Here is a 14,268-nt window from a genome sequence, read left to right as displayed (position 1 = left end):
GCCATGGTCAAAAATAAAGACTACTCTTTCAAAACGCAATTTGCAACAGACCATGAAGACAGGCTGACAAGTGTAAGGCGATATGCAAAACATTTGACTAATTGCCAAGGTGTCTTGAATTGCAAGCTCATTGGAACAGCTAATAAATAAACTCCAGCGCTGCAATCAACAGGCAGGCATTGAGGAAATTCTTGCGAGACTCATAAATTAATCACTCTGATTTCCAGGGCTGCAAACGGAGATGTCGGCAAATTAATGAAAGGAATTATTCATAATATGTATATCCTCGGACTGTTCTTAATAAACATTGTTTTTGTAAGGATGGAGTAACAGTATTGCTCCCTGCCACTAATTACAAGGTGAAGTAAAAGAAGGTTAAGTAAGCTTGTTTCACTAATTACCCCGCATCTTTCAGGGGTTACACACACCCACGTGGATCCCTAAAACTCATTCAAACACTTAGCAACAATGATGACAATGAAAACCTCCGTTATTGTTTTTTGCCACAAAACCAGGACTGTATCATTGATCACAATTGTTTGAATAGAAGCATATGTTGTTAGCTTTGGATAATGTAAAGCCTTGTAATAGTAAGGCAGTGAAATCATTTAGATTGTGCCACTCTGCATCTCTTACATCACTTATTCTCCAAAGTGCATGCAGAAGAAAAATTAGGCTCCCTCTATCAGAAGTAACAGTTTGAGTTGGACAAACTTGTGTATATGCTCAGACCCCAAAAATGTAATTAGAAATGAACCAGCTGTGAAAGTGAGGGAAAGAAAAGTGTGCAAACCATTCATTCATTGTTTAATAGTTTTTTTTTCAACTGGGTTAGCCATTTATAACAATACAGATTTAGTTATAACAAAGACAAAAAACAAAACATTTTTAACATGTTGTGGCCAAGTTGTCTTAATAAAGCACTGTTAGTTGTGGGTGGAAAGTTCAAGGGATTGCTAGGTTTCTCTTAAACTCCCACATGACTGCAGATGGCTGAGGGAACAGCCACATGATTAAGAGGCCCACGCATAGGAATCTTTATTTTTTGCACCCTACGAGATCAGATAAAAACAACAGGAAGCATTATCAGATTATGGGTCAGCAATCATAAAGCCGTTCTCCTTCAGTGACTGCAGTTTAACATTTAAAGTATGTTTAATAGTGACTGACAACACTATGATGATTGATGATACTCCCATTGCATAAATAAAACAATCAATCTCACAAAAAAGGAAGTTATTTGTCAAGCAGGAAGATTGAGGGAAACACTCATAACACTGAAAAAAAAAACATTAAACCTATTAACAGTTATTGTCTGACAGATTTGTGATAATTTCATGATGTACTGTTAAAAAGTTGTCTGGTTGAAAACATATAACATCATGTTTTTATGTTTGTGAAATATGTCTACTCTTGTGTTAACTGAAGTCTGCGTGAACTACTAGACCTGAGAGCCGGCCGTGGGTTCCATCTAGCATGGCTGTAGATGTGACCAGGATGTAGACACTGACCCATGTTAAAGTCATCTGGAATATAAACAAGTCAAAGTCACACTTAAAACACACATACACACACACGCACGCAAATTCAAACGTGTCAAACCTCACTCAGCATAATAAAGTAGTTGGTTTCCAAATTCCATTGAGGAAGTATGTGGAAAGAGCAGTGTCTCAGTACTGTGTCTATCCATTATCACACTTCTAATAAACTTAAATAAATAAATAAATAAATACGTAAACTAAATCAAATATGACCATGTTGAAACAAAGAATACAAATAAAAAGCAGGCCCATTAAAAAACTACAGAATTTAGTAACTTACCTGTTAAGGGTTCAGACAGCGTGTGTTTGTTTCTTTTCTTCCTGGCCTCTTTTGATGCTTTCCAGTTAACGAGGAACTCTCTGGTTAACTCATTAATGTCCCGTCCATCGAGAACCACTGCAAAAGATGGTACGAAAAATTCAATCAAATTTGAAATTGAAAAGATTTTTTTATTTTTTATCATTAGTTAAGGGGGAAAAAAAAGGAAAACAGTAGTCTGGGTAAGTCAAATCAATAAAGTGCGCTTACAGATTAGGATGCCATTACGCTAGAAAAATAAAAAGATTTTTTTACCGAGGCTCCTGCACGCAACAATCAGGCGGTCTCTGTACTTTGGTTTTTTACACACAGGGTTACCGCTCAGTTCCATTTGAAGCAGCTGAGGCCAGAGACCGAACACATCCTCTAACTCCTGAAAATGTACAAAAAAGGAAAAATTAACCTAATATGTGTTGTGTTTTTGTTCTAACCACGGATGTTTTAAATGGCACCACTGTGATACTGTGTCTGTTAAAGCTATGCTCAGTAACCAAAAAGGAAAACATTAAAATCTCTTTTAGATAAATAACACATTTTTCTGATATGATGACTAATCAGAGACAAACAGACAAACTTTTAAAGACATGCTATAAGTGAATGGTAATGTTAAGTACAAGGGCCAGAGGAAAGTGCATAAACAACATATCAGTCTATTTTAATAAACAGTGTCGCCGGTGTCATGTAACTACTAGTTTTCTCCTGGGGTCGTGTGAGGCTGGCTCCTCTAGCAAGTTGCCTGCAGTTGTATGTTTATCTAAAGGCACATTAATCCAAGCCTGGAAATATGAATACTCTCTGGACACGCTCTGATTGTTCATTGCCTTCCTGTCTTGGCCAAAGCGCTTCCACTTTTCCAGCTCGTGCTGCAATCAGTTCAGAGGGGACCCCTGAGCACCGCGCGCTCCCAGGCTTTGATAAATGATCGTGTCAGGGCCGTCACTCAGAAGGCCCTCACTGAAGAGCAGCCCAGCGCCAAATTGCCCCCCACGCGGGGGCGTGGAGAACAGCAAAGGCTGGATACTCACTGAGCTTGGCTGGCTCTCTTTGCCTGGACTAATGATGGGCCAGTTATGAACCTGTATTTGACCAGGGCTTCGATTCCCCTGTCCTCTCTGCCCTGCGCAGAGATAACGGCCTCTGAAGATGCTCCCCATTTGTCACCCTGGCTGACTGCCTGTCATAATCTATTTTAAAAATCCATAACATTTCCTCTGGATTCTGACCAAATGGCGCAGAAGAGCGAATCGATCCTTTGGAGCGCTGTCTTTGCAGAATCAATAGTGGCAGATGGGTTGTATAAATTATAGGAGATATCTGCTAAAAATGACACGTGTACAGCAATTACCTGCGTCACCGTTCTCAAAAGAAAAGCATTTATCCTGAGAAAGTAGCCTTAGCAAAGTAATCAGTCATGAAGTGCTATCAATGTGTCATCCAGGTTTTAACTGGTGGTGAAAAAAAAAAGAATTTAGTCCTTTTAAATGAAGTCATCAAGCTTTTCAGTTAAGATATCAATCCAAACAGAAAAACGACTGCCTTTAGAGAGTGAGCCTCAAAAACAAGCAGGTCATTTTTCAAAGAAGTGAGAGAGCATAAATCATATCTCTGCCACAGATGAATCTCCCATAAAGTTAAGTACCGGTGGTTTAGGGTATCAAATAGAGGATTCTAAGGCAGAGAGGAAAATCAGCCTCCCAAGGAAAAGCAGAAACTTGTGCTTGTTTAAAGCTGTCAGTGAGAAAAGTCTCTGGGGAGCGGCTCGCTGATTTGTTGAATAATTCTGACCCTGTGCAAGTCATGGAGACTGGGAACCTATGGCAGGATTTGCAGGATTTGGTTCTTTACAACCCTGCTCTCCATATCATTTCACACATCATTGCAGAAAGCTACGGAACAATGTTAATGATGATCTGATCAACCAATATGTTGACTGTGTCATGTATAATTACTACAGTATAATGTGGTATTATTTACTTTGACTCTACAGAGTACAGCGAGCAGGCAGTATCTACTTCTACCACAGTGGATGAGAATTACTGAATGACAACTTGTTTCACCAACAGTTTTGTTAAATATTCAAATTATTTACCTCCATCTTGTTCAATTTATTGTCAGTAGCAGAAAAGTGCTGGAGCTCCTTCAGCACTGCCAGGTCCCCGATATCATCAATGTTGGTATTATTGATATTCAAGACGAGAAGAGATTTCTGTGTAAAAAAAAATGGATTAACAGAGTAAGAACAGTTCATTGAACAGTCAATACGATGGTGGATTATTAAATAATAAATATCATTTTGTGGGCTCTTGAGAGAGAATTTCAGAGAGGGAAGAGAATGAGAAAAACAAGCGCAATCAACGAGATACATTGTATGTGGTTGAAAGTTAAACCTTACAGTTATTCAAATATCTAACACAACTTCCCCAAAAAGGCAAAAATAACAAAGTGCTGTAACATTTATCAATTATGGACAAACACACACACACTCAAAATAAAATACCACTGTCTACAAAACTATAATTATCAGACAATTTATTTAAGGTACGGTCCGGATCTGAGAGGAAACATATTAGTATTGTGTGTGCCCAAAATAAATGTGCACTTTCAGTGTGTTTAACCATTTGAATTCTACGTTTGCCCTCTTTATACTGAGCCTGAGCTACGAGGATGGTGTCCAAATCACACTCCAGATAGTGCTGTTCATCTTGGTTTGAAGTTCTATAACGGCACATTTATAAAAAGCTGGAACTCTTTAAATTTGCACAGCAATTTCTTTAATTATCCAAACAAACAAGAAGCTGAGACTTTTGGTGTGTTTATCCATGGCCTGCCTACAAGCAAACAGACCTAACTGATTTGTCAGACCAGAGAGACCAACAGAGGTCCCTTTGACATCATCAAACCAAGCACAATATTGCTTTTACCTGGATCACTCGTCTCTGAGAAATCAGTGATATGTGATAACCTACCAAGTTGATACACTACACATATCCTTTTGTATAAAAAGTTAAAATTAGGCCTTGTTTTTTTTTTTTTTTACCTTTTGATTTATATATATATAATTTTAAACGAAAAAAGACAAGATTATGTCGGGAGCGTGTATCAACCTTTTTTTTCTCTAAATCTCATACTATATTTGTACTCAACAGTGTAAAAATAGGTCATACAGCGAGTGAGCGGAGAGTCCTGGGGTCAAAGAGCAACTTTTCCCCTGGTGCCAGTTTCTGATTCTCCAGATGAAGCTCCTGGAGCTCACTGAGCTGCTCTAAGCCCTCCACCATTGCAATACTGTTTCTACCAAGATACCTGCAGAGAAGACAAAACACAGTAGGTTTGTACAAACCTGAAACAACACGGGACATCAAACAACAAACAATCATTTAAAGTTTCCTACTTACAGCTTGGAGAGCTTTTGCAGGTTAGATAGATTATCAATATGAGTAATGCTGTTGTTCTGCAGATAGAGATGGGTGAGGTTGAAGGCAAAGGCAAGGTTGCAAATATCTTTGATCTGATTGTCGTAGAGGTAAAGAACGGTGAGGTTTCTGCACATGGAGAGATCACCCTGAAAATAACACGACAACACAACATGAGGCACAGACGAGATAGAAAATCGCTGAAAACATCAGTATTAATTATGACTACTTACAATATCTTCGATCTTCTTGCCCGAAAAGTGGAGATGTGTAAGTGTCTTGAGGTACTCCGGGAAGGAGAGGCCCCTTTTCTTTTTAAAGTGGTTTCTAGATTTAGCAATCAGATCTAAGTTCAGATGTACCATGGTGGCCCGTCACAGACACTGCTTCAGAGAGGATCCTTTTCAGCCTCAGCCAAGCGTTCAACCCGCAGCAGGGGCTACAGCTGTCTGTTAGGGCGGAAAAACACATATGAGCTGGAATAAGCCTTAGCAGGCAGACAAATGTTGATGGATGGATGAACTATTTACTAATGCCAACTTACTCCAGCATTTGTAATCAGGGATGACAGACAAACATTAACCTTGTACAGAACTTTAAATGGCATAAAACCTGACTGTCAATTCACAATTAGGGATAATTGATGAAAGAAAACATCACTATTCTCCAGGAAAGTTGCTAAGAGGCCAAAGGGTGAGTGACCACTCAATTTGTGTTGTAATTAGAGTGGTCAATTCCCCAAGCAGTCTGAGCAGTGCTCCAACTACTTCCTCTTGTTCAGTTCCCATGGGTCTTGTATATTAGCTTGATCTGACATTGAGATATCATATTGCACTTTGATCTCACTGCGCAAATAGGCATTATTATACATCACCTCTCCATCTGCTCGTCATACAGCACTCAATAAATGAAGCTAACGAAGTGAAAGGAGGGGATGTGACAGACAGCAGGTATTTTCTACACTTGATCTCAAAGCACAGGGCCGAGGTGTAGGAGACAAGAGGCATTGATCGATACTGCAGAGCAGGAGTATGGACGCAAGTTATCGGCTAAAATGAACTTACACACCCCTGGGTATCTTCTCTCTGGAGACTTAGGAACAGCAGTTTATCACTGTCAAATGAAGTGCGACACTCAGAGCTGTCATGAGGGATACGACATATTTATTAAAGTTAATAAAGACGGCGGTAGGGATCCACAAAGCTGCGGAAGCCTCAGAAAAGGAACTAAAAATGGTCCCGGGTTATATTAAAATAACATTAGGCTGCCTTCATGGCTAGCTCAAAAGCTATTTCACCCTGCAGCGTCTTCAATAACCACATTTCCCGTGATTTCCCTCGTTATTATGATGTTTTGAACAGGTCTAAAATGTAAACTAAACTCTCATACCTCTCAAGAAGAGTAGTTAACTTTAAAACGCAGGCTAACTAAACAATTTTTTAACGTACGTACCGCAAGTCCAGCTGTTTGTTTTAGTCAAGCAAAACTGTTGCTATGGAAACCACGGAAGTTGCGGGTCCGTCAGGTCACCGACAACCCGGAAGTAAGCCGTCACCTTGTTTGTTATGTTTGTTAGTTTCAGCCATGGATGTATTATATTAAGGGTTTCAGCAGTATTTAGGTTACAAACACACATTCTTAACTATTGTTGCAATTTTAGATCAATACCAGTAGGAACTTAATTAAACAGGATATTATTTTAAGTTTTCAAGTTATTGGCATTTTAGCTTTGAAATTGCAAGTAGAAAATTCAAAACAAATACATAGGGATGTTAGCAATGCCATGTTGTATTGTAAGTGATATTTTAAAATATCAGAATAAAGAATAAATACAAATTAAATAGCTGGGTCTTAACAGTGTCCTTATGTCCTTATGCATCAACAGAAACCATACTAAACTAAATGGACACTAAACCTTTATTTGCTCTTTATGCAGCTATGTGGACATTCGTCCAAGCTATAGTGTCTAATCTATAAAGCCAAATGCTATGTTAGGACCATAACACTCTTCTCCCAGTGACCCTTGCATTGTTAATCTATTTCATGCCATGACCTTGGTTTCCTGTGAGGGAAAGACTTGCCACCACTTATGCAGGAGCACATGGCAGAGAGGAAGTGTGGCACTCTCAAAGCTGGGTTCAGCTTCTCGATCAAAACACCACAGTTGTAAGATTTTTTTTCCTCTTTTTTTTCTGAGAGCCAAACTAAGCATAACATCACCAGATCTTAGTGGGGATCATTAGGTCTAAACACTCTCTATATTCCTAGATCTACTAATCATGAGTCCTATCAATCTGCTGCTCTCTTGCTCATGCCAAATCTCCCAGTCGTTCACCGTTTAATTTATTATTTTTTCAAACAGAAATGTACAATGTACATTCCACTGTAAATCTGTAATGACTTTTTTTTTTTGTACTGGACGACATACTTTGCAATTATAAAATTGCTAATGTTAAAAGAATAAAGTAAAATTTACAGGTAATGAATTTTTTGGCTGCCCACAATTTGACTTGATTTGAATTTACATAAATTTTCCCTTTCCACCTTTAGTCATGCATACTAATGTCCATCTGGTGATAATCACAATATTTACATGCCCAATGAGTTCAATATGTTTCACTTATTCTTAAATCACCATGAAAGACCAAACATTAGGCGAAACTATTTTAAAAGTGCATACTCTAAATACCTTCTCAGTTCTGTGACAGCCATCCATGTAATACATTTAAATATCTGGCAAAAACATGAGCTATTCAGTAGAATGTGTGTATGCAGAGAACCTATACAACAATCTCAAAATCCTAAATTACATTAAATATAATCTAATAAGTTTCCTCTTCCTAAACCATTGCACTGAACACCCTCCATTTTGAGACATGGCCTAAATAATGGTAAAAGAAAATCATTATAAGAAGTGCTGCCAAAACTCATGTGTATGAGAAAAAACAGACAACTCCTCTGTCCCACTGGGATTTTCTCCTTTGCAATACATGACATCAAAAATATACATGTAGCCATTACAATACCATGAAAAAGACATGACACAAACCTATGCCAAAGTGGCTGTCTGTAAAAAAAAAAAAAAAAAAAAAGCAGACTTAGTGAGTGTCTGCCTCGATGGAGAGCAGACACGTTGGGTGAATAGACTCCAGTGTGTACGGCTTCTGTTTCTGCACTGCATCACTGCCACACCACAACCTGACGAGCTGGCCACTCTGACGGACTGTGTACCACCGAGAGCCAAACTGCGCTGGGAGTGACTCCGCAGAGACATCGCGCACATGGCAGCCGATCCCTTTTGAGTGTATGCAGAAAGTTGAGTTTGTTGTTCCATTATGTAACGCTATGACAGGCTACACTTGAAAGACTGACTGGTGCTAGTAGGTGTGTTAAACGTGACCATGATGTGTCCCTACATGTTTGGCTGCAGGAGAATACAGCCCCCAAGATTTTTAGAAAAAGACAAATCATGAAGGGAATCAATGCTGCAGTGCCTCACACCCAAAGACTACTGTACTATATTTAAGACAAACCATATACCCATGTGCTCAGTTTCTTTAGTACAATGTATTATGTACATTTGTATTATCTTGCACAATACAGCCCTAAATAAACATTTTTTTAAAGTGTAAAATACTCACATACAGTGGTTGCATTTTTTTTTTTTTTTTTATGTTTTATTGTTTTCAGCATGAATCCTGGGTGTATTCCTTAGCTACTTCAAGGACAAAAGAAGAAATTGAATAAAAAAAGCACTCCCAAGAGAACTCACAGATAATACTACTCTTAGCAGTTAAACCATAAACCAATAAGGGCTAGACATGCACGAGAAATTTTCCAGGTGAGATTCAAATCAGCTCATAGTTCAGGTTTAATTGGATGTGTTGATTTGATTGAAGAGTTTGTCCTTTATGACCTGAGACATCAGGCCGTGAATAGCCTCTATGGTTGTCTTGCAGCTAAAACAAAGCACAGTGGAAAACTGAGATTAGTAATTACCACAAAACAGATACAGTGCACAGAGAGAGGTGGCATTTACACTGGTATCAGCAGACTTCAAATAGCACTTAACAGTTATTTTTTGGTTGGTTTAATTAATGAAAAGAAACAAAGTCATAGAAAGGCTGGAATAGGCTTAGAGTTAGATGAGTTACAATGTTCTTTTTCAGTTTCTTTAATCATAATACTTGTTATTCAAAAGGTATAAAACCCTCTACAGCCTACATTGAGTGATAAATCATAAATTGAATCTAAAAGGTGAAATAAGTACAAAGTCCATAAAAAATAAAATAATCAGTAAAAGTTTTAATAATAACGCAAATATCTCAGTCATTAGCCAATTTATCTCAATGTAAACTCAAACTATGGGTATTTTTCTGAAAATTTGAAGATAAATCAATTAATAAATACATAATTAGAGAGCTGATAATATAAGACCAATAAAAGCTTGGTTGTAGACTGAAATTAAACATTTAACAAGAATTTAGAATTCAATTACATATACAAGAATTTCATTTAAATATAAAAACAACCTCCTGTAATGTTTTATTAAGATAATGTAAAGAAAAACTGTTCTTCCAACAAATTCAGAAGTTGCACAGTGATAAAACATGCTCAAATGAATTAGAAGTTCTTTTTCCGTCTTTAGGGAGATCAAATATTGAGAAAGCAATGGGAAGGCAGGCTATAGTACTGCAATTATACTGCTCTAAATAAATAAAATTCACCTGGTAATTGTAAAAATATTTACCTATCTCTTGTTGCTTTTGCCAGTTTGTCCTCAGACTTCCTGTCATGCGTGTCCAACCCGAGCATGAAGCTGCCTCTGCCCAGCTGAGCCTCCGACTGCTCCAGCTTCTCCGACAGGTCAAACACCTGGCCTGTGGTGTAGTCCGAGTTCTGACCATCCAACACACACACACACACACAGAGACAGAAACCAATTCATGCACAATTTGCAAACAAAAGCTCGATAACAAATTTTTCCACAAAGAACAAGATTTTTTTGCAGAATGGCAACAAATCTGTCTAACAAGCTATAGGAACACTTTGTGCTGTGGTGAATGAAAAGAAGTCAGGGGAAAGTTTGCTTAAGGTGAGGCCGTGTTTTTAGTGGAAAAGGTAATTAAAACACAATGACACAGGGGCCCCTGACTTGGGTGACAGTGTAGCAACTGACAAAGCCTGTCACCCTTGGAGCAGCTCCTTCTTGACATCTAGTCAATTTATCTTCATCCAGAATGCCAAAGAGCTAACTGTTTGGATAAGCCTGATGCCTATTTAGGCTGTTTAGTCAAGCCCGGGACAGAGTGACTGCAACCACAATGGGAATTCACATGAGGGGCTTTCGATCTTTGGAATGAACTGCGGGGGCAAAGGAGACGATCCACTGTGAACCATGACGCCATCTACATCACTGGCGTCAGGTCCAACTTTAATACTTATCTCCTTTGTTAAAAAGTTCAAATTAAGCTTATTACCAATATCAACAAACAAAGGCACTCTGCTAACAGGCTGTAATAAATCACTACATCACAAGCTGGTGACCACACGTCCCAATGAGTTATAGTGTAATAATTAACCATAAATCAAAATGTCAAACAATTAGCGAATATTCTGATTTTTGAAGTTGCCGACATACCGTGAGCAGACTTGAGGAGCTTAAGGTATTGACCCAATATTTATTCCAAAGGAGTTCCAGGAGCTTTCTGTCGAGGGATGACTTAAAGTAAGTTACCTCCAGGGCATAATACCTGCATGAGACAAATCAATGCAAAAAACATGAGACACATTGACACATGCAAAGAGCACAAGCACAACTGTGATTCACTTACAAATAATTTACATACTTGTGCAAGTATTAAATATGGTGATAACAATGTAATTTGTTGAATATCAACACTCACTGTTTACAGTGTACACCAAAGTCTTCAATCTTGTTCAGAGGGATTGTCTGATATTCGGAGGGTCCTTCATCAGGAGGTTTGTAACCCTGAAAATTAAGAAGAGGAAATGCTGAGAACAACAATGGAAAAATCCTTTCTACACTAACAAGAAACTAATAAACAAGATTGTCAAGCAATTACAAGCTCACAAACTTTAAAACATATAGCCTAGTACAATAAATAAGCAACAATAAAAACAACCATGAACAAAAAAAAAGAAATTCACCACAAGCCTTGACGGCAAATAATTTTAATACTTCAAAATGTTGGAAAAACTGCTATATTTGCTTTACCTTCGGGTAGGTTCTGAAGGCGCCAAGGTTGACTTTCCCTGCAGAAATAGTCCGAGTGGGGTCGATCTGTTGGAAGCAAGATACAGTAGAACAGGAAAACGCAGTCAGGGGTCACACAGACCTCAAGGGACTACTCAAATGTGGCCACCAGGAGCCCTCTGCTATGGCTGTCAGTGTGCTGAAAATACACACTTAATTATACGACGCCCATGGCATTTAAAGACTGCTAAAACCAAATGAAGTGTAAATAGCATATTTGGTTGCAATAGCAAATTATTCATCTGTACTACATAGAGACCTACAACTCATACATCAACAATCTCACCCCCTTCTCAGTTACACACGCATTAGTGTGTATTGTCATACTTAGAACGAAAATTTACATTCCTAAATACTGTTTCCAATGGCGTGTAATTAGAAATAGCTGTAAACCATGTGTTTGGCTTGAAATAACAATGGTTAATATTTCCTGTCTTACCACAACAGCCACAAAGGGCTCCTGAAACTGCTGGTTGAGCATCTGAGTGCTGACATCTATGCCCGAGAGCCAGCATCCGTAGCCTGGATGACTGTGGTACCAGCCAATAGCATTCTCCAGCCGACCAACCTGAGGGATTAGACGTAGGTTGTTACTCAAGACACAAAGCCTGAACCATTTCATGGGCTTATATAAGACCAATATTGGAATATATGAGTAGTATCATAATACTGTTTGAATGTTATTTTTCTACCACTAGAGGCAAAAGTGTATAAATTGTAATTTTGTTATCTATTTTAGGACTATGGCTGAGTTAGCTGAATTAATGACTTTGATAGACTGATTTTAACAGAATTTAAATATGGAAATAGCCATGTCAGAAATAATTTGTTTAACGCATTAAGTGCAGAGATAGGTGGCAGTAATGAAAAATACACGGGAAATAGGGCTGGACGATATGGATAACTATTTTCAATCACACCGTATGAAATTTCATAGTGTAATCTTGCACCATAGTGATACAGAATTTTAAGGATAATCCATTGAGAAATTGTTTACAAATAAGGTACCCAGGAAGGAATATCTGCTTCTGACTAATTAAACAAATTAAATACTTTACAGTGTATGATGTTTTATCATACTGTAAAACAAAAAACACCCATTTCAGTATTTCCATACAGTGGTAAAGCTATTTGACTGTTAGGTAGTCAGGATTGGAAAATCTCAAGAGTTTTGAAAAATGTATATCATCTGACGATATGATATTATCCAATTCTAAATCTGAGAAAATATCAGATGTGTGTATAATGTAAAATCATCAGGTTAGTGTATGGTTTCCTAAAACAGCTGAATGACATATACCTAAGTCTCACACAAAAACAAAAACAAACACGATTGCAATTAATTATATCTAAATAAGTGAAGCACCAGTTTGATTAATCATTTCTAAATTACAAATTAAGTCTGATGTCTCTTCAGTGTCAATGTCAGACCTGTTTGGCATTTTCAATGTAGGCAGCCATGTATTCATAGGCTGCAGCCTGAGCGTTGACTCGGGTTTCTGTGCCTTCCACAGGTAAGGCAAAGCTGTCCATAATGATCATGGTTTCACCGTCGACCTTCCCCAGCATTAGGCCCATCACCTCCAGGTTCCCCCCAGACCGGGCATGCATCACCATCTTCAACAAGGCCAAAGCTGAGATCTTGCAATACTTGAAGTAATGATGACTGTGGGGTCAAATAAAGACATATTAACATTATATACACAATATCAAACAGTAGACTCGTATGCTAATAGACACCACATACAGCTAGCTAGCTGTACTGCTGTTGACAAACAAAGTGACAAACTGCTAGTTTACGGCTAAACATGTACCAGGACCATGCGATACCAGGAATTTTCTTTTAACAAACATTTCAGCTTGTTGCTAAGTACTACATTACTATTGTATACTTACTCCTTTGTCCATGGCTTCGCAGCGAGGATTTCTTGTTGTTGCTTTTTGTCATATTTGTAAATTTCATCTATGCTCTGGACTTCCTGCATGCTGTTCGATAGCTCCCATGTTTTCTGCGCAGTGCTGCTCCCCGCCATGACGACTTATTTTGGCACACAAATTAGGTCGTTTAAACTCCTATTTATGCTCGAGTAAAGCGAAGAAATGTTGTATTTTTCCACGCATTTGATTCCGAAACAGGGCGAAAACATCCACTCTCTCAGGGAGCCATGACAGTGAACGATACCAATGCACCAGAGCGCAGTCGCAGAGGACTTTTGTAATCAAATGTTTTAAATATACACAACTTATGTGTTTATAAGCTACTGAACATGTCATCATTACAAATGTATCGGACGTGTAACAATATTTTACGGTTTGCAATATTTCTTTCCCGTGATTGATATTTGTTTTGAAGTAGAGTCACCCCTCTCACTGAGAAACATGGTATATCCTTGAGGGGACGTCAACTAACCGTTGGGGACGCACTGACATCTAGCGGTGCTTTCCAGGAAGACAGGTACTGCTATTTTAGGAGGGGTATGTGTACTTTCGGTAATTTAGTTTTGGAAAATGTTGTGGTGTATTTACGAATTGATCAAACTGAAGCGAACGTTTTTTTTTAACGATATTAAAGTCTTTATCATAAAATCAGTCACCAAGGCTTAAGTGGCCACAATGGCTAGACGGTAGGCTAATTTATTTGTAGCTTAGTTGTTTGTAAACTTGAGTTCCACTGTGGTTTATATTTCTAAAACTGTTAGACAAGCAATATCTGAAAGG

General features: G+C 38.3%; 2 protein-coding genes across 2 annotated transcripts; both read right to left on the bottom strand.

Annotated features, from left to right (window-relative positions):
- Positions 1 to 1,407: 1,407 nt before the first annotated feature.
- Positions 1,408 to 5,638, bottom strand: ppp1r42 (protein phosphatase 1, regulatory subunit 42; the record flags this gene model as incomplete). Its single annotated transcript, XM_083995270.1, has 7 exons — positions 1,408 to 1,526; positions 1,822 to 1,938; positions 2,116 to 2,233; positions 3,950 to 4,066; positions 5,025 to 5,163; positions 5,256 to 5,422; positions 5,507 to 5,638. The coding sequence occupies 7 exons, from the start codon at positions 5,636 to 5,638 to the stop codon at positions 1,408 to 1,410; spliced, it is 909 nt and encodes a 302-aa protein (XP_083851396.1).
- A 3,280-nt stretch (positions 5,639 to 8,918) lies between these two features.
- cops5 (COP9 signalosome subunit 5) lies at positions 8,919 to 13,721 on the bottom strand. The gene is made up of 8 exons (XM_083995197.1): positions 13,447 to 13,721; positions 12,982 to 13,216; positions 11,990 to 12,118; positions 11,512 to 11,577; positions 11,180 to 11,265; positions 10,915 to 11,026; positions 10,024 to 10,172; positions 8,919 to 9,232 (listed from the first exon to the last, which is right to left on the bottom strand). Exons 1-8 carry the CDS (start codon positions 13,581 to 13,583, stop codon positions 9,145 to 9,147), a joined length of 1,002 nt encoding a protein of 333 aa, XP_083851323.1. The 5' UTR covers positions 13,584 to 13,721; the 3' UTR covers positions 8,919 to 9,144.
- Between the last annotated feature and the right edge of the window lie 547 nt (positions 13,722 to 14,268).

The sequence above is a fragment of the Trachurus trachurus genome (genome assembly GCF_905171665.1).
Source record: "Trachurus trachurus genome assembly, chromosome: 20".
In the NCBI taxonomy this organism is placed as follows: Eukaryota; Metazoa; Chordata; class Actinopteri; order Carangiformes; family Carangidae; genus Trachurus; species Trachurus trachurus.
This window is presented reverse-complemented; position numbering and strand designations above follow the sequence as displayed.

Bases quoted from the DNA above. Each gene is read 5' to 3' on its own strand.
- cops5 (XM_083995197.1), bottom strand. From the start codon at position 13,583: ATGGCGGGGAGCAGCACTGCGCAGAAAACATGGGAGCTATCGAACAGC. The intron at 12,119-12,981 runs GTCTGACATTGA...CTAATCCCTCAG, and splicing joins ACATTGAAAATGCCAAACAG to GTTGGTCGGCTGGAGAATGC. The intron at 10,173-10,914 runs GTATGTCGGCAA...TTGGATGGTCAG, and splicing joins GCTCCTCAAGTCTGCTCACG to AACTCGGACTACACCACAGG.